Genomic DNA, 20,080 nt, shown 5'->3' with positions numbered 1-20,080 from the left:
CATTCAGACAGTTTAAGGACCTGCAAAATTGGTCAGAAGCTGTACAGCTCCATTATTAAAATGTGGTGTTGTATTAAACCACTGAAAATACAACTGAATTTTTCAGTGATTTTTCTGAAACAGCCTTCTCCAACCCAGTGTTCTCCCAACGTATTGAACTACAGTTCACACAGGGCACCAGGTTCAGGAAGGCTGTTCTAAATGAAGCACATAGGAAAAAAGTACCAAAAAATCCAACTCATCAATACTTCAGTCTTATTTGGTTGCAGGCTCCTACTCAAACAGAGGAAACCAGAAATTCTGTTCATTCAACAAATGTGTATTCTGCACTTTTCCAAGTTTTCTACTACTGTAGATAAATAGTGAATGATTCAAAGGATTATTCTTTTCAATGTAGCCTTTTAATTAAAAAACTAATTACATGAGTCTGTGCTTCCCAGTACACATATTAAAAAAAAAAAAAGAACAGCATGTATTAACAGTTTGTAGTGTACTCCATAACTGCCTGTTCCCTTTGAAGAGCTGCTGTTTTATCTATGCTATTATGTGTGTGAGTGATGAAGGAGAGATACATGATGCTGGCAAGACTGAGTTGCCCCAAACTGTGATACAATTTGCTTTAAGCAATTGGTAACAAAACACACACACACACACAGATTCCTACACATGTTCTATTTTACTGTGAAGGATCTTACTTCTTAAGTATTACTGCTGACACTTGTAATTTAACAACTCTTTAAAGGGATGACATTGCATACCAACTACAAGCTTGTCTCAGTGTTAACACAATTAAAACAATAATATGGAAGACCAATAGTTTTACGTTTTTTTCTTCTATAAAGAAGACAACTTTAAAAAAGCATTTAGTAGTCCACTTTTGCTTTAAAATATCCATAAGCATGAAAAAGCTGAAAATGAAAAAATACACATTTTTGTACACCATGATCAGAAAGTTTACATTATAAATCTTTTGAAATTGCACTGTATTTAAAATACCCCCCTAGAGTCAACTTCCACTTCAAAGCATAGCTGCTGTACTACTGACAGGTCTTCCTTTGTTTAGTTGCCAACCTGTGGAGGCCCTTCAGGGATGAGGGATGTAAAGAAGGTTGTGATGAAGGACCATGCGGAAGCCATAAATCCAGGATGCTGTTCTGTATTGACATCAACTATATCTTCACCACTGTCTTCGTCAATCCCATCATCCATAAGGCGTTCCTTTATAAAACAAAATTCCTCAGTGGCTTAATTGTTTTAATTCCAAGGGATAAAAATTGTATTAATGAAATAACTGAACACTGCAGCTTCTTACGAAACATACCATGTCCTGTTCAACCTCTCAAACACAATGTAATCCAATAAGGAAATGGAAAGAAATTGATAATTTTGACAAAGAAGCTGCAGCAAAATTGACACTACATTTCTGAACAGCAAATGTTACACATTCAAGAGCACAATCCTATGTACGTTCCAGAAGTTTCTTTTATATTGTTATTTATTTTATATTGTTAATTTTATATTGTTATTTTTGTATTTTATTGTATTTTATTTTGTGTTGTGAGCCGCCCCGAGGCTTCGGCAAGGGGCGGCATAGAAATGTTTTAATAAATAAATAAAATAAGTTCCATTGTGTTCAATAAACATATCTAGGATCACAGCCTTAATTTCAATTTCCAACTTTAAAGGCAATATCAGCAGAGTAGTAGTATTTCTTAAAGTGCAGGTTGGCACAGCTCTTCAACTACTGTGGAAAAAAGTAACCATGCAACAACTGTGCCTAAGTTTGCATATACCTACCATCTCTTCAAGTCCGGCATTATTTACATTTTGCCCATCGTGGTTCACATCTGCATTATTTGCTGCAGGCTGCTGGATTCCTTCTTGCCTGAATGGGAACCACCCAGCTTGGTGTCTGTTTTATAACACACATGCAGAAAGTTACTAAAAATGATATACCTGCCTAATCTAAAAACAAACAAAATAACAACAAGGATGTTGACAAAGCAGAATGGAATAGTTCTCCACTGGAAGTCTCATTCAACTTATTTGCAGAGAAAGAACAGACCAAAGTAAATACAAATATCCATTAAATTAATCCAACTTTCCCATTTAATCACATGGAACAGCATGACTTAGGAAAGCTTTAGGAATTTTAGGAGACCTTTGAAAGATTCTCCTCTGTATGTATCAAGCTGTATCAACCACCAACTGTTCAGGCCACTGGCAAAATAAACCATTTGCAGAATTCATATCATTCAGAGCCAACTTCATCTTACAGAGAAGATCATTTTAAAAACATAACTCAATACTAAGACAATTAAAGCTCGCATCATCTAGTTCAATGAGATAGCATGACTTTGACATTGCCCTTTATTTTATGCTGATTGATAAATACAAAGCATGTAGACGTCGCTTCATTACAATATTGTTCAAAATTATTTCTTAGTACTATATGTAAAAATAATGGTATTTTATACTTTTACTTAGATGTCTAAATGAAAACCTTGGCTAATAAAACAAAGATTTACAGTCTCAGTATGATTAACCCTATTCACTACTACTTGACAGTAAAGAGGATTTAAATTCATTCATACTTAGTACTGACTCACTAAAGTCAACGGGGTTTAAGGCATAACTAACTTCAGTGGATTTACTCTAAGCATGACTAAATTGAGATCAGCGCGCTGTGAAGTGCGTATCCATGGTGGGACTTGATTAATCACAGCTGTTTCTCCAAGTATGACTGCTTCATGACATGGCCACCTACTGGATGTGCTTTTATAATTAGGACCACATAGTTATAATCCAATGAATACATGCTTGGTTCCAGGTGAGTGGGAGTTTCTCACTTCTCCCATTGCATGCATGTGTATCCTTACATATGTCACTCTAAACTGTTCTGTGAATAAGTCAGAATAGGGTCATTCCTCACTAAGCAATCCACAGTTAGCCTGAAAAATGAATGGGCTTAACACAGCTTATTCTCCCTCTCCTTCCCCATCAGTCCTCTAGCCAGCTCTAGCACATATCCCAGTGTTCTTTGCAGCAGAACTCATCTTGTCTCTCCCTCTCCGCTCTGATTGCTACTCCATTTCATTTGCTACCAGAGCCATAAGAAAGCACATTAAAAAAAATCAGCCCCTAAAAATTGTGCAACTTTTGTCTTTGAAAAGTGCGCTGTTAAGGCTGTGCAATAACTGTAGCCTTGCCTAGTCAATTTCCTTGCTTACTGCAACTGTCAAAGGCTGCAGTCGTGGAACAGGGAACAAACCAGGAAATGGATGAAGTGTGAATGCATACAGGCTCATTTGTGCATATTTGCTAGGGACCAACTGCCAAGTTTTCAACTGAAAAGTGAAGGAGGTGAGGGGGTTACCCACAAATATATTTTTGCTTCACTTACTCCGCTTCCTGCCACCCCTATTCCCAGTGCTTTGAATTTTCATTACAAGGCCCTTCCTTTTTCTTACTGTTACTTGTCCTCTGCTCCTTCCATCATTTCTGTCTTGGTGGAAAGATAGCCACTGGCAAGATCACAAAAAATAAGCAACATGGGCTCTGTTGCTGCTGTTGCCATACAGTTCCATATAGCTGTACCTGGCAACCCAAAATGAAACAGCCCTGCCAGCTTCTGATGCCACAACATCCCATCTTGGGCAAGAACAACCCTAATCAGGCCAGGGTTTTCCAAGATGGCTGTTCATGAAAAATACACAACTCATTCATGGAAAATATGACAACTCATTTTGCCTGGTTACCCATGGTGGATTATTGTACCATCCAAATCAGGTCACAGCTTCAGATGTATTCAAACAGGACCCCCATTACCCATCTCATTTATGGTGATCTTAGAAGCCTGCGTACCTTCAATGACCATAATAGCAACTGTTAGAATATTCAGATTCATTTTCTGCTTGATTTGCATCAATAAAATTTGCACACTGAAATAGCTTAGCCACTAATACTGTGTGTGCTGAATATTCCATTTCTAGTCTTTGAAAATAGCTTGAACAAATCCAGTTGTATTTACATGCCTAAATTCCCTCAAATGAACTAATATACTTTGGAATACAGAATTTTACATGAGGGCCCTCAGTTTGGGGAGGGAGAATTACTACATTTTTAAAAATTATTATAAAGACTAACAAATTGAGCTTTCTAATTGATCAGTTTTGCCTCAGTGAGGCTTTAAAATTCATGAAAACTATAATTCTGGTCATGAAATTAACATAAACCCTTTATGATGAATTAAGGATTGTCAAAGTTGGAGAGAGTGAGAAAGAGAGTTAAAATTAACAAGTCATGCTCTTTATGCAATATGATATTTTAAAGATTGGGTTATGTGAACATTGGACATGAAGTCCCCAGTTGAAATTAGGCCTCAGCTGTGAACTCACTAGGTAGCCTTAGCCAAGCCACTGACTGGGTTTGCACAACACAACAACCCACTGTGGCTGACAAACCATGCCATGTGAACCCAGAAGGTTTACCAGAGGTTGGCTTGTTTGCAGGCAACATGCCACCTTGATAACCCATATCTTGATCCTGAGGTTGTTTTTGTACCCATGATGTCATCTGAACCGAAGCAGCTGACCCCACTGTGAGTACCGGTAACTGGTGAGCTTCTTGGCATGAGTGGCAAACTCCTTGTTCTTGCCAAGCTGGCCCAGGCAACTGTCAACTGCCCCACAAATGCCCAAGCAGCACCTTGACTGGCACTGGATCTCTGCTTGGAGCAGACAGAAAGTAGAACCTTTGCCACACTAATTGAAAATGTGTCTGAAAATGCCTAGGAAACAACAGTGCATCATGGCTTGCTATCCCTTCCTGGGCAACTGTATGTAAAAGTGAAAAGTTGCAATGGGGGCGGCATAAAAATGTTTTAAATAAAAAAATAAGAAAAGAAAAGATGGGGAGCCCCCATGAACCAGTGGTAGAAATTCTATTTTTTGCCTTATGATTGCCTCAAAGGGAAGATGGGATACATGGGGCACTCATATTTTCCCCCTATACTAATATTTCTGTATCAGCATTATCAGGTACATTCTGAATACACTTGGCAAATGTCATATTTTGCAGCTGCTTTATAAAAGTTATTTTGTTTAAAAAAGGAATCCCTCAGACCACTTCATAAATGATTAGCTGATAATGCATGCTGCAGAAAGGTTCACAGAACTATGTATTAGTATGCCTTCTGATCTAAGCACTGGCCTGGGAGATAAGTATCAGAGACATTTGTGCAAAAACACAAAACAGATTAAATCCTCACTCATCTCTAATATAAAATGCTTTGACTTTACAAAACAATGCTATATATAAATAAAAATTTACTTACAGGTAAACCAGTAACATGGCTCCCATCACCATCACAAACCGACTGAAGGAGGAATAGAAATATACAATGCTTAGGAGAATAGCTGCTCTGGAAAAGGTGTACATCCAGTCTAGCCAGTCTCGATTGAAGTCTTCCTCATTCATTACTGGGCCCCCCTGAGCATTCATCTGGACATTCTGATTTACAGGCCTGTTCTCCTGTGGGGCTACATTTGGAACTGCTGGGGGCTCATTTGCAGGAGCACGCTCAGAATTTGTGGGCTGAGGAACCGGAGGACTACTGGAATCAGTGGTGGGTGTTGCCTGGGCTGAAACTGCAGCTTGGCTGTAAGAGAATCATTTAAGAGTGTCTTAAGTTATAAATTTTGTTATTTAGCAATTCGCACAGATATTGTACAGTGCATTCCACAACCACCAACAAATATGCTGGATAAATTTCCTGCATACTAAACATGACCAACTTCCTGCATCTTCTCCCTTAACACCATCCACTGGACTGCTATAGTGGATTCAGAAGCAGCAACTGACACCACAGTTGCTTTCTGTAATGGTGGCCTTTCATTTTCCAAAAGGGCACACACTTAAAAGACAGTCTATGAAAAGGCAAGTTCACAAGAAAACCCTTCACCATGGAAGAATACTGGGCACAATTCTCCTGTAACAACTTTACTATACATCATCAGCCCCCAAACATAAAACTGAGGCTATTCATAAATAAGCAATTGTTACAATGCAGCAATTCTTGTACTGAATAGTCAATTGAAGCTAATTTCTGTTTCAAAAATAGTTTATCTAAACCAGACAAAGACAAAACCTAGAATTCACATCTTTATCATCACCTGGCCATCTGAATGCTAATCAAAAGAGGCACTGATTTGTACTCACTATTGCATATAATACTGCCGTGCATACATCTGCTGCCACCATATCATCTGTAGAGGGCTGAAAGCAGGATACACTGAAAATCCAGCTGGCACTCCTTGCCCAGGAAACTGGTTTCCTACATTGCTAGAAAGAATTAAAGCAAAACACATGTCAGGGAATCACTTAACGGAAGTATGCATACAGTGGTACCTTGGCCACAGACGGGTGTGATCGCAGCCATCTCCCCCCTGCCCAGCACAACTGCAATCACACCAGTGCAGGGAAGACAGGCCCGATTGCAATCATCACCCAATGCAGAGTTCGCAACCTGAGGAAAAAATTTTCTGAAATTTCTGTTCGCGACCCAATTTGGTTGTGAACTGAGGCATTTGTGAGCCAAGGTACCAATGTAATTAGAATATGGCTGCAGTTTCCAAACAGAACAATCTTTGTCCTTTAAGAAAACCACAGTTAGTAGATTGAGTTTATACCATTTTTCTGCTGAAGAATGAAAAGCAATGTCATATCACATGTTACAGTGATTCCACATGCCATGGTTTACTATATTTTTACTTTAAAAATTCCTAGCATGTAATGGTCTAGTGCTGTTAAGTCTAGCAATTTAACAACAATACAACACACTCAACACGGTAGGATCTTAAGCATGTAACATAACACTTAGCAGCTCCTTTCTAAGGACAATCAATGCAGATCTGGTGTCTCCAAATTGGTGCCTATGGGCATTTGTCTTGCCTCCCACCTGGCTTGGTGTCCCTCCTGATTTATTTCAGCTTGAATTAGTGATGTTGTATTTAGCACTTCAGACCCCGCCTCTGATTTGTACTTAGGTTCTTGAACAAGTTACTTTTCTTTCAGTTTCACCAAGATATTCTGTGTGAAATGAGTGCTTTGTGACTGATAAAACATGGTTTCACCCACCATGATAATCCTTTATGAAGAAACAAGACCCCATAGCAGCCATTTTGTGAGATTGCCCATGATGCTCATTCAAAATTCCCAATATGCCAACAATCTAAAACGTTTCTGGATGCCGAATATAGGTATTTGCAAAAAAATGCTGATCTATTCATATACTGCCAAGACTACAGACAGATTTTAAGCATGTGAATGTTTTAGTATGCAAGAGAAGAGAAGAGCACATAATCTTCAGCTGAATCTGTAGTATGATCCTGTATCCAATCTTGCTTGAAATACCAATGGCCTACATGGCCATTTTAAGGTAGGACAAGTAGACTAGTATTTTGACATAAGCTTTGTGTGTACTACATTACATTCAAAGTGTTATAAAGTCTTATTATAAGATTTTACAGCTCTTAGTATTTTAGAAGCAGCTACAACAACTCATGTATTAAAATGATCCTGTAGAACTTGAATGTCCTGTTCTCTTTAAGGGCAATAATACTATGTATTCACAGTATCAGCAATGTGAGTTGATGCAACTCTATTGCATCAGACCACAATTCTATCTCAGAAAGAAAACTGGCAGCAAGTTGTCACAAGAGACCTTGCTGATATGTTCTGTACTCAGACTGAGAAGATGGGAGAAAGGTGGAGGCAGGAGAGAAAAGAGAGATGCAGCGTTACTTCAGTGAAGCTTATTCCTAGGTAAGCAGGTACCAAGTACACATTTGGCAAAAAGGATTCACTTTAAGAAATCATATTTACATATTTAAAAATCCTTGTGTTAAAATTAGATTTTATTTTAAACCAAGTTATTTGAGACAGCCAATGTTTTAAAAATTTATCCATCTATCTATCTATACAGAGAGAGACAGAGATCGTGCGTGTGCAGAAAGAGTATGCATGCACGCTGTTTTTCCCCCAGCTGGCTATCCACACATCTTGCTTTATTGTATCCAAGTGTTCACAGATACAGTTTCATAGGAAAAAATGTTAAAATGAACCAGACAGCTGAAATACAGCAGATGCCAGATGTCCTCAAGAAATATCTCACTTTTTCAAGCAGTTCTCCACACATTACTGTATCTATATGGCTTAGCATGTAGAAAATAAATTGGGTTTACATGTATGAACCATTTCATATTAACTAACCTAAGAACTGAAAGGTATGATCTTATATATATGGCATACAGAAAAGAAATTCACATCTGAAGTATCAGTTGTTTCCATAATCATGCATTATGTATACATTTGTCAATTTTTGCAAATTGAGGAGTTTCATTTCTCAGAATATACATTAAAGGAACCATTGATCCCCAGCATGTTCAGCAAGGCATAATGTTAAAAATATTCATGCTAGAGTGTTAGCTTTGGCAGCAAAGTTTATTTTTCTTTTATTGTACAAAAAGATTGCTGGGAATCACTGTCTTAATTTTCCTCAAAAATGATAACATACATATTTCTGGACAATTCTACCCCATATGTTTTGCTTCTTTGTAACAACACAAAAATTAGGAGAGAACATGTAATTTGCAGCAATTCATTTATGGATGAAAGCCAGCAAAAAAAACCCCACCCTCAATTCTGATTCTTATTACTCTGTCATAAAGCAAATACATTCTTATCCTTCACTCCTTTCCTCTAAGAATGGAACACAGAAATATTTACAGAATTATATTAACATTTGCAGGCCTATTCCAAAACCTGCCATGCAACCAATAACAAAGGTCTATCAGATGCTGATCAAAGTACTGAAAGCTTAGAATATTGCTCAGGAAAGCACTTCCCAAAGACATCACTACAACAATAATTAAGAACTGAAGCATTCTAAACACAAGAAAAAAATCAGTTACTCAGTTCTGGTAAGAATTACACATACTCGTTACATTAAATGGAAGCCTTGCAGATTTTTGTCCTCTAGAGGAAATCTGCATCATGTGGGGGAGATCTTTTACCTAAAGCTGTTTTCTCCCATAGTGATCTCTGTGAACACTACTGTAACATTTTAGGCAAACATGATTGCTCTTCTAGTATTTTTAAACTAAAGAAAGATGTTTAAATGCTGCTTTGAAAATAGTAAGATAAGACATTTTACTCACCCTTGCATTATATATGGGAATGGATGGCTTGGGAATGGATTGCTTTGTGCTTGTGGGAGGTTGCGATGTCTCACACCATCAGGGCTACTGCTCACAGCAGTATGTAAAGTTTCTTGAGATGGGGAAGGAGTTGTTGATCCTGAATGTTCAGAACTCTTTAAATAAAATAAAATAATTTGTATCAGACGTAATGTTTTATGCAAATTGTCTGCTTCTACAAAATTTTACAAATATTCTTAAAACAAATATTCTTAGTTGCATTCCTAACACCCAAATTCTTGCTTTTTCTACAGCCAGCTTGCTGGCCAATATTACTCCATGTGTCAGACTAATTTCCATTACCTTTAGGACTATTTAAAAGATAAAGGATAAGCAGACAGTAAAAACAAAGCAAAACAAAACATACATACTAAGCTGTGATGGGTCCAGAACTCACATTATGATTGGCATGAGGATACCACAGAAAAACGGCAATCTTTGTCTGGACCATAATAGAGACCATACTCTCTGCTTTATTCACCACCATTATGGTAAAACTCTCTACAGTCTGTGTGTAACATGTGGTGGGCTGTGTAGTAAACAAATATCACTGAAGGCATGAGATTAATATAGCTTATAAGTATTTCTGACTTTTTTTTTACAGATCTGTACCAGAAGTGAGCCACTTTGTTCTGATTCTGTTGGTTTCCAAAGCAAAGTGAGCTTTCCTCTGAAATTACAGAGATTAAGCTTTCTTAAGCTTCCACAGAACAAAGATTTGTCAGCGCTTCATGTTTTGGGGACATACCAGACTTGCTGTGTCCAAATATCATCTTGTGCTTTCATTTCTCTAAACACAGCAGGAACAGAGGAGTGCAGCTGAGTAACATCTTCTAATCCTAGGACTCCAATCACCCTATTCTGAAGGAAGGCAAGGATGGGATCCTAAGAGATGGACATTCTTCCACCAGGCTTCACTATGTAAAATCTCTGAAGTAGTTTCTGATCTACGTAACTGCCAAGTTACTTCATCTATCCTTCTGAAAATTTGCCAGAGGAGACTTCTATATGTCATTTCCATATAAATCCTGCCCCCTCCAAAAAATAAAAAGCTATAGGGGAGGGAAGAAGAAATCAATTCCCCCTCCATGAAGTGCTTCATTCCACATGAAGAATTGAACCTATGCTTTTGAAACTTTGCAGTTTTTTATGCAGGCTCATATAGGGACTGTCATTTTCAGAAAAACTGCACAAGGAATTTTGCATTCCCCTCAAAATCTCAAAGATGCTCTTACACAAAACCACATGTTTTTATCTTTCTGGAATTTGGCTTAAATTCCTCAAAAAGGAGTTGCAACTATCCCTGCAATTCTCATCCAATTCTGCCCCCAAATAAAAGATATTAGTAGTTCCCTTTAAATAAAACAAAATATTAAGCATAACCGCAAAAAAAAAGCAAAAAAAAAAAAAACCCCCAAAACCACTTTTTCTGAAATTTTTAAAAAAGGGGGGGGGGGGAAGTATTTTTTGAATTTTCCATGACAGCCAATGAGATGAATAAAACTTCGATCTTTCCAAATATCAGTTCTGGTTCAGTACTGAATCAAAATGGATCATATGCAAATTAGGCCTAGCAGAAATCAGGCTCTGAGTTGAACCGGGGCAGTGGTTCTTCGCACATCCCTATTACACATTACAAAGCTAGGTTTCTGAGTATACTTCTTTTTCATAAGGGGCAATATATTATTTTATATCTTAGAAAAAACATTGTGTGTGTTCTTCAATTTCATAGGAAAAGATCATAAGGATGTACTACAAACAGGAAAATAAAAAGAATATTTTAAAAACTCCATTTATAGTCCTAAAGACTTCTTGAGGGAAAATAGCACAATTAGGCACAAATACTGGGGGGGGGGGGGGTCAGTTATGCAAACATGGGTAAACCTAAGGTCCTCAAGTTCAACAACATGAAAAAAGTTAGAAAGTATCAAAGCAATGTATAAAGTCCAGAGATCCTACAGTTCTGTTATACTCACCAGTATATTCAGTATCCTGGTATTTCAACAATATTTTGGAATGTGAAATGGACGAAACAGTTAACAGCTGCATGTTGTCCTACTATTACTGTCAGGGTACATAAGCTAAAACAGTACTGCTGACAGAGCTTAATGATAACATCTTACACAAAGCCAACTCACCGAGACATTGCTAGATGCTGAAGAGCTATTGTTTTCCCTAGTAGTGTCAGGCTTTGGAGAACTTGGGGGTGTCCGTGAAGAACAAACTAGATGAACCATGTGATATTCATCTTGCTAAAATAAAAATGAGCCATTTTAGAAGGAAACATGTGAGATTCATGAAAAAACCTACAATGAGCTTACATATATAAAGCTGAATAACACACAAATGTAAGTATTCAGATTACATGACCTTTAAACTGTTATTTTATAGCAAGTGTTATTGGACTGCTGGAACACTGAGATGTTTCCATACCAACATGTGAAATAAAATCCCTTTTCAAATCCAATATTTGAATCTAGGCACAAAAAACGTACCCTCTATCATTAGAGTGTACAGATATTGTGGTTAAAAATATATACAAGCGAGGTGAATCAGACACTGACACCCATTCTCACCCTTGCTATTTCTTCCACTATTTGTTAGAAAATAATGCATGTACCTCCCCAAATTTTACCCCTTCTCCTGTGACACAGGGAGTAGATCAGTTCATGGAAGGAAAGTTTAATTATCCTATCTGTAATTACTTGATTGTTTTCCAAAACTGAAGGTCAATGCAATTATTCAACTGAGATTTCTTATTTGCATTACCTGCATTTGTGTTAACATGGCTCCTATGCAGAAATTTCAACTTCAAAAATGCTGAGAGCAAATTGTTGCAAATAATATAAATGGTGAGATTTACAATGTAGTGGGTTCAAACTACTGGTAATCTGTTAAACTTATCCACTGAAAACACAGCATAGAACGTGCCCTGTATCCCACTGAAACTGTGCATTTTAGCAGATGATCAATCAGGGAACTGCTAATTTCTAAGGATTGGTAACCATTCAGGAAGAAAGAATAAACACCATCATACAGGAGACAAATGTATTTAAAATTATCAAAATTATTATTCAAAACAGCATTAACAGTCACAAGTTGTATCTAGAGATGATCATTGGCCTAACTTTAAAAAGTGACGTAAGGATTATTAATGTGTGTGAAATGCTTTCATTATTCTGAAAGGGTTGAATAAATACTAAATATTATTCTTATTATTACCTTTAGCTGCCTGTGGATAAATATCTGCTCCCTTGTGTATCAGCTATGGGAATGAAAATAGCCTCATGTGCTCATAGAGCTTTTCTAGCTATAACTGGCAATCACAAAATACCATAGTACCTATGCTTGTAAGTTTTTTTTAAAAAGCTTAAGGCTTCTTCTAAGAAGGTAAACCTGTGTTTTGCAAATGGAAGCAGTTAAATTAGAGACTATTTTAAATAACAAGTTGTCAAATTTTATTACATCCTCTTGGAACCATAATGTTTACTGTGAAGAGTATTACTATGTACTCCTTGATGTGAGTCTCATGACACATTTCTCAAGCTTCCAGAATCCTCACCCCCACCAAATCCTTCCAGCTCCATACCAAGTCTTCAAGCTATGAAGTACCTCAGAGACTTTCACATATATGTCCACAATTATGTTGACTTTTTTCTTTTGAAAGACTAAATGGAAACTTCTTGCTCTCCTTGCAAAGAGTGCTCCTTGCACAAGAGAACTTGCCAAGTTAAAATCTGCAAATTAAACTTGTCAGTACCACAATATTTTATTTTACAGGGAAAGCAGTTTTATGGCATTCTTCCCATGTCCACAGAAACACAGTAACTATACCACATTGTGTGCATGATGAATTACAACACATTTTCAGCAATATTTTAAAAAACAATGGGATGGCAAGTGTAGAATCTTATTTTAGATCTTTATTATGATCATCTGTTAATCATCAAAGTTTCCTTTAGTGCACAATTACTGCATATTACACTCTATCCAAGCCTAGAATTCTTACTTCTTGGATTCGGACTGGGCTTCCATATACAGTTCTAGATGTACCTAATTGCATATTGGTAATGGTTAATATTAACTTAGTAAATTATAAACGCATTCCATACACTATTGCCCCTATTTCTTCTTCAACCCAATGAAGACCACATGGGCAAATTTTGCCCCTTCCCTTGCTATCATTGTACCACTCCTGCAATGATAATTTTAGTGACAACAGCCAAGAAATCCTACTCCTCTTCAGAATACCTTCTCTTTCTGCTCTAGGGTGTACTGGGGCAGTGGAAAGGAAGGTTAAACCAACACACTGAGACTTTGCTTTTCTCTCTCTTATCCACTGCAGCCCTCTTTACCATCCAAAAATCTGCTTGGAAGAGAGCAGAGTAATTCCCCCCTCCCATTTTGCTGACAAAACAGCTACCACTGGCAGTATCCCACATCTGGATTTAACCCTAGGAGCACCTTTATCTGCAACTCAGGACTACAGTGGTGAGCAACATAAGTGTTAACTACTGCTAGTTTATCAGAACAACATAATCTAATGCTTTTAATAGTTGCATATATTTACAACATACAATAAATAAGATACACAAGTATATATTGAATACTTACATATTTTAATATGTCAGTTGACTAAAAGAGCAATTCTGTGGTCCATAGGCAAGTATTGCAGGGACCACAGGATGGTATGGAATGCCCCTTTAGAGATCAGAGACAGCACTCCAACTTTGGAAGGATTACCCAGAGTTTTGACCCCAATCCCTTGCAGTGGGCACCAAGAGAATTATGTAATACAATTTGTGCAGAGCCTCCTCCAGATTCTTTGTATTCACCTCCAAAAAATCCTTGCTAAACAAACTAAAAAGACTGTCTATTGAAAATAAAAGCAATTAAAGGATTAGGAGGCAAAGACTGCCTCTGCATCCCCTTCAATCCTGCTTCAGTCTAACAGTGTACAGGAATTTTGCCAGCCTTTAAGTTTGGGGACTTCTGAGCAGCAAGGACACAGACTGTAGGAACACACCTTAAATCAACTTCCAGCTCCACATATGTGCTTAGGACTGCATCAACAAGTTCATAATAATAATTGTGAACGACCCCAGACATTTTATAATTATGTTTTGGCATGTAATTATGAACACTTGAAGCATGCCATTCCACCACAGCAATAACAAGTTTATAATTAAACATAATGCTCCATAGAATGTGTGATAGAATTTTTATAAGCAGCTACACAGAGTATATCGTTAAAATAAAGCTTACTTTTCTGAGAATATCTTTCAGCTGCAGGTGATCAGGAAGCAATCTGCCAGAATACACCAGCCGCTGATCCTTTGTAGACTAAGAAATGGGACAAAGGAAGAATTCATCTTTTTTCCAGCTGTACTGTTTAAAGCTGGAAACAACATTTATAGATGAAGACAACTTGACTTAAATTCCTGCTATTCATGATTAATATTTGAAAACCCAATTTCTGCATGTACTTTGATATGCATTTATTGTTAACAATTTATATACTGGCTGCTCAGCTAGAGAGCCATCCAAATGGTGTACAACTTTTCAAACCAATAAAACCTTAAAGAATATTAAATGCCATAAAATATTAATATTACATATTTTGAAAAGCTAAAACAAAAAAGTGTTTTCTAACTTTTCTATAGGTCAAAAGAACAGGGGTCAAATGTAGTTCATAAGAGAGCACATTCCATAGCACCGGACAACATAAAAAACCCTTTCACAAGTGGATCTTTGCCGGCACACACAAAAGAGCCTAGCCTGCCTTGCAGATTTTAATATGTAGGCATGTTCAAAGAGAGACAGCTTTCCCCTTTAGAACGTCTGATAGTTAACACATGTTGAAACTCCATCATTTTACAGTTCCTTGAATTAGCATTCATAGCCAAAGTATACACATACTTTGGTCTATACTTCTCAGAATACCTTCTCTTTCTGCTCTAGCAACATCACAAATGTAACCTTTGTGACCATGGAACAATAAATATCTCTTAGAAAAGTATCATCTTTCTTAACTGTTGGTTGTTGCTAAATTTGAAAGCAAGCACCTGAGGCAATGCTGGGGGGGGGGATCAAAATCAGTTCCCCTCAAGTGTAAGACCTGTGACTGAACACAAAGACCACTAATACAATAAGATCATAAAGTAATATTTTATCACACTGATACCACTGTTAAGCAAGTTCTCTCATATAGGTGGCAATACATCTATCACAAGAGCATTAAATGCAAAGAAAATCCATGTTTCCATATGTATTTCTAATTACTCTAGCAGTTGTTATTATGAATGCAAGCTTTTCTGTAATTGGGTTAGTTGATGTTTTTACTATAGCATAAAGCTACCAGATCTGATGGCTTAAAAACTGTCTTCATGTCCACAAGACCTTAAGACAGATCCCTGCTCTTTATTAACATACATCTGATGTGCAGATTGCTCTCTCCATGTAAACAAGAACCTTTTGCTGAGGCAGTATCAATTGCACCCAGTGGAACTTGGTTGTGTAGAAATATGCTGCATGTCATTAGCATGAATAAGGGCAGCTTTACACTCATATGGGCATTTGCAAGAAAAATCTGTAATGCATGCTTGGAAATCTGAGCATTCAACAGTTAACCCCCAAGTATGTGTGCAAAAGAATGCAGCCTATATATGTAGTCTACTGAAACATTAAGGCATGATGCTGTATTAAACTGTGCATATACATACATACACACACCCTACAGCAGAGGGTGTGCACTCAACCAACTAGAAAGGCTTTTGGAAAACAGGTGAACTTTTCAGGAAAATAATTTACTAGGGAAGGGGAGTAGGCAAAAAAGGAAAAATCAGCATCATGGGAAATAAATCATGTACAGCATCACAGCTAATTCTTGTTGTTTTCTCTTAACACTACTTTCTTACCAGATTTTAAAAAGAAATTTTCTTACACAATGCTTTTAGTTGGTATACTTGTTTGAAGGAAGTGATTTAACAGTTGAACATACTTTGTTCCTTTAAGACAGGCAAGTTCCTTCAATGAAAAATATAATTACAGGGCTGACTGGCTCCTGGCTGATAGCTTGCATTCAAGTGGTAGCTCCAATAATGTTCAGTTGATATGTGACAATAAATACAAACTCAGAATCATTATATAAAATAAACCAAATAAGGAAATAAGACTTTAACCAGCTCTGCACCCCAAAGTAACTGCTGATCTACCCCCAAATATATATCTAGGACACCGAGAGTCTATCCCCTATGAACAGCTATAGATGAATGGCTGACCCAGAAATTCATCTGTGTACTAAGCACTCTGAAATACACTGTCCCCCTTCCCTCTAATAACTGACCTAGGCAACCCAAACATAAATAAAACAATGCCAACTTTTCAATGATCAGAATTTATATGATGGGATGGGGAGCATATGTCATTTTGTAGTGTAAAGTAGCTCATGTCTCAGTTCCAAGTCTCAGTTCCTCATTCAGTTGTTCTATTATCACATTTATTTTGATTCACATTAAACTGAATGTACATTAAGATTAAAAAGAACATCTTTATAGCAATTATGTAGTGACTAAAATTTACAAACTACAAGTAGGCCAGGCAGGAACCAACTTCAACCATGCACTCTCCCTTAAGTATTACATAGCAATCTTGCCTTGGGCTGTTATTTCCTAATCCCAAAAGCTCTCAGAACTTTTTATCAGTTAGAACACTTTCATGGTGTATTTCAAAGAATAATACAACAGATTTGCCACCACTTAATGTACATTAAACAAAATGCACAAAACAAAAATAATTAGCTTCATTCCCTAGCAGAGGATAAGAGCACACCTTGTATCCAGGATGTTAAGGGGCTTTGTTTCTGTGAAGAGCAAGTAAAACTGAACAAAAACAGGATGAAACTACTGAAAGAGTAGTGCTAACCTCATCAATTTGTTCACTTATACATCTTTAGGAGACAGATTTTCAGCAGAGAGTAAGGCTGTTAAGGATGGAAAGACTTGTGGCATACCTATTTTTATTTAAGCTTATTTTGGAAATGAGATGTCAGCTGCTTAATATGTAAAAAATCAAGTTATGTGGCAACCGAGAAGGGCTCAAGTGAATGCATACAATAGTCAAACAAGACCCAGGATACAGGAGGATGGAGTAAGGCTAAGCTAACCACTGTCTCTGAGAAGTGAGAATGCAGCACAGAAGTTAAGAAACAGTTACCTTTGCTGCCCAAACACATACCCCACATACCAGGGTAGAATATACCAATCCTTGTCTTGACTGGTTTCAAAAAAAGTGAAGAACTGGTAAATGGGCAACTCAATGTCATAAACTACAGGAGAAGATGTCAGTGACTTGGCCACCACCACTCAAATGGATATTTTTGGTCTACCAAAATAAAAAAATAAAAAATCTTGCCCATTGAAGTGACATATTTGTAACCCGCAAGAAGTTCCTAGGACATTTTGCACATTGCATAGAAGCAAACTAGGATCTGCCACCCATACAATGAAAAGAATCTGTAGCCAATCTCAAGTTTCCACAGGAAAATCCCTATACAAAACACAGTTCCAAACATGCAGCTGTAGCTTGCTCACATTTTTAGGCGTATGAGTTAAAAACATCAGCAGCACACATATAAACAACCTGTGACGTGGCCTTCACACTCCTGACTGATGAAATAGGATGCAGAATGAAACGGAAGGGCTAGCTTGCACAACACATCAGAGAGGATCATTTGTCTTAAAAAGAATAAAGGGCAGGGCAGGGCGAGCAACTAGTAGTTGGAAGTCAGGCCAAAGAAGACAATCTGACTAGCTTAATGAAACACACCTTGGAAGAATGGGGTTTCAGTCTGGAAGAGAGCAAAAAGGCCTGGTTGTTGACTATGCTGTCAGGACAGGTATGTCTGGTTCTCACCCATCACTGCCCTACACCACTAGGCCAGCTGAAAAGCATGCAAAGAAATGGCTGTGCTGCCCATAGGCTTCCACTTCCCAGTAAATTACACCTTTTGGTTTTGATTTACTTCCCCCTTTAATGAAGACGTTTGGCAAAAGAAGCCTTTAAAGCACGAAGATGCAGCGAGAGAAGCTTCACTTGTTTAATTCCTGTGTGTCACAGGGTCCTGTTTAAAGCACAGTGAAGCAAGTCCAGCACAGCAGCGTTTTCAGAGTGGCCACCAGCCAGTACCTGCCAGACTCCCGGGAAGAAAGGAGGAGGAAGAGGAAGAGAGGTCCCCGGTCCGACTCAGCACGGCAGAGGAGGGGCTGCCCACTGCCTGTGCAGAGCGGGGAGATTTCTGTGAGGGCTGGGGAAGAGGCTCACCGGCTTGCTGGGGTACACCTTGGAGAGGTGGCACTTCAGCCTGCCCACGGTCCAGTCCAGGAAGCAGCTGATGGTCTGGTCGGTGTATTTCTGGTTGGGCGCTTTGATGATGAGGGTGACGGGCGGTCCCGCCCCGGGGGTCTCCATTGGGGCTAGCCGCGGCCCAGGCGCCGAGGTCGAGGAGGCGGAAGAGGGACAGCAGGCTCAGAAGTGGCAGAAGGCGGAGGAGGAGGAGGAGGAGGAGGAGAAGCGTTCTTGGCTTGCGGGGAGGCCCCGGGCGCCCATCTCTGCCCGCTGGGAGTTGCTTCCAGCTCAATGCCTGCCCGGCCTCGGGGCGGGAGGAGGGCACCTCTGAGCGGCGTCACACACCGGCCCCGCGCAACAAGAGCCCGAGGCGGGCCTCCACGTAACCTCCCGCCCCCACCGCTACCGCCCCGCGAGCGAGCAGGGGCCAGTCATGGGGTCAGCCTCCCCTCTTCTTACAGGGAGTCTAAAATGGAGGCCGGAAAAACAACCAACCGCCCCTGCCTAGCGAGCGCTCGGCGGCGGCTCCTGCGGCGCGCGGACGCCAGAGGGCGCTGTGGGGCGGCGGCCCAGACAAGCAGCGCGTGCGCGAGCGCGAGCGGCCGAAGCGGGGGCGAATGTGGAGTGCGTGGGAACGCCACCGATGGGAGATGGTTGCTGCCTTTCATAATTTAGCGAAGGAAGCTTTCCCATGGCACTGTATCGCCATGTTTGCATGCTGCGAGGAAATGGGATTTCCATAGTTGCTGCCACGCCGTTAAGACGGCTGGGAAAGAAGGGGTTAGCACCCATAGGGAGGGTGTACCCAAAAGGAGAGAAAGGGATGGTGGGAAATGCTGCACCCATAGCTAGGGGCGAGCTGAGGAGGCTGCCCCTCCAAATAGTCTCTGTCCTGCTCTTTAAACAAATAATTGAAAAGCACTTTACAATTTGTTTTCATAGGCCTGCAAACCAGATAACATGCTTGCCCACTGTTTGACAGTCCCCCCTTTTTTAGGATGGCTACTGCCCTGAGAACTGAAACATAGCAACAAGAATGTAGTAGATGAGAGAAAATAAGCAGAGAGGATTTTTTTTAACGATCAGGAGAAAGAGGACAACTTACAAATGCCCCTTACTCTCCATGTTGAGGCATAAATAGTTTGCCCCAAGCTACAGCCTTTTGCAATACACTTTTGGGTTTACATAAGGGATTCTCAAGTGAGGCCTTTTTAGCTGTGCAATCATGCTGGCTCAAACACAGACCTGGCTGGGGGCGGAGGGCATGTTTCCAAACATCGCAGTCTTCCATTTTTAACACTCCCATATATTCCTACTGCTACTTCTGGTGTTTCTCTTTTAAGGAACAAAAGATGGAAGAGCTGCATTGCTCTGTTTGACTGCTGGCACCAGAAGCTGCCCTTCTTGGGGTGCAGTTTGTGTTCGGATATGCCTGAGCTATGCATGAACTACAGCACTTCTTTCCCTAGAAAGGAGGG

General features: G+C 39.1%; 1 protein-coding gene across 2 annotated transcripts; it reads right to left on the bottom strand.

Moving 5' to 3' along the window:
* Positions 1–379: 379 nt before the first annotated feature.
* Positions 380–19,103, bottom strand: HERPUD2 (HERPUD family member 2). 2 transcript variants are annotated; one of them, XM_044454568.1, is made up of 8 exons: positions 18,579–19,100; positions 14,523–14,600; positions 11,396–11,509; positions 9,219–9,373; positions 6,220–6,342; positions 5,336–5,659; positions 1,798–1,912; positions 380–1,218 (listed from the first exon to the last, which is right to left on the bottom strand). In XM_044454568.1, exons 1-8 carry the CDS (start codon positions 18,723–18,725, stop codon positions 1,060–1,062), a joined length of 1,215 nt encoding a protein of 404 aa, XP_044310503.1. In that variant the 5' UTR covers positions 18,726–19,100; the 3' UTR covers positions 380–1,059. The 2 variants fall into 2 exon arrangements, with proteins under 2 accessions (XP_044310503.1, XP_044310511.1); XM_044454576.1 differs by lacking the exon at positions 14,523–14,600 and having other exon boundaries at positions 18,579–19,103.
* Between the last annotated feature and the right edge of the window lie 977 nt (positions 19,104–20,080).

The sequence above is a fragment of the Varanus komodoensis genome, unplaced genomic scaffold (assembly GCF_004798865.1).
Source record: "Varanus komodoensis strain SLA01 unplaced genomic scaffold, ASM479886v1 scaffold10, whole genome shotgun sequence".
NCBI classification, from domain to species: domain Eukaryota; kingdom Metazoa; phylum Chordata; class Lepidosauria; order Squamata; family Varanidae; genus Varanus; species Varanus komodoensis.
Note: the sequence above shows the minus strand (reverse complement) of the source record. Positions and strands in the feature narration are given on the sequence as shown.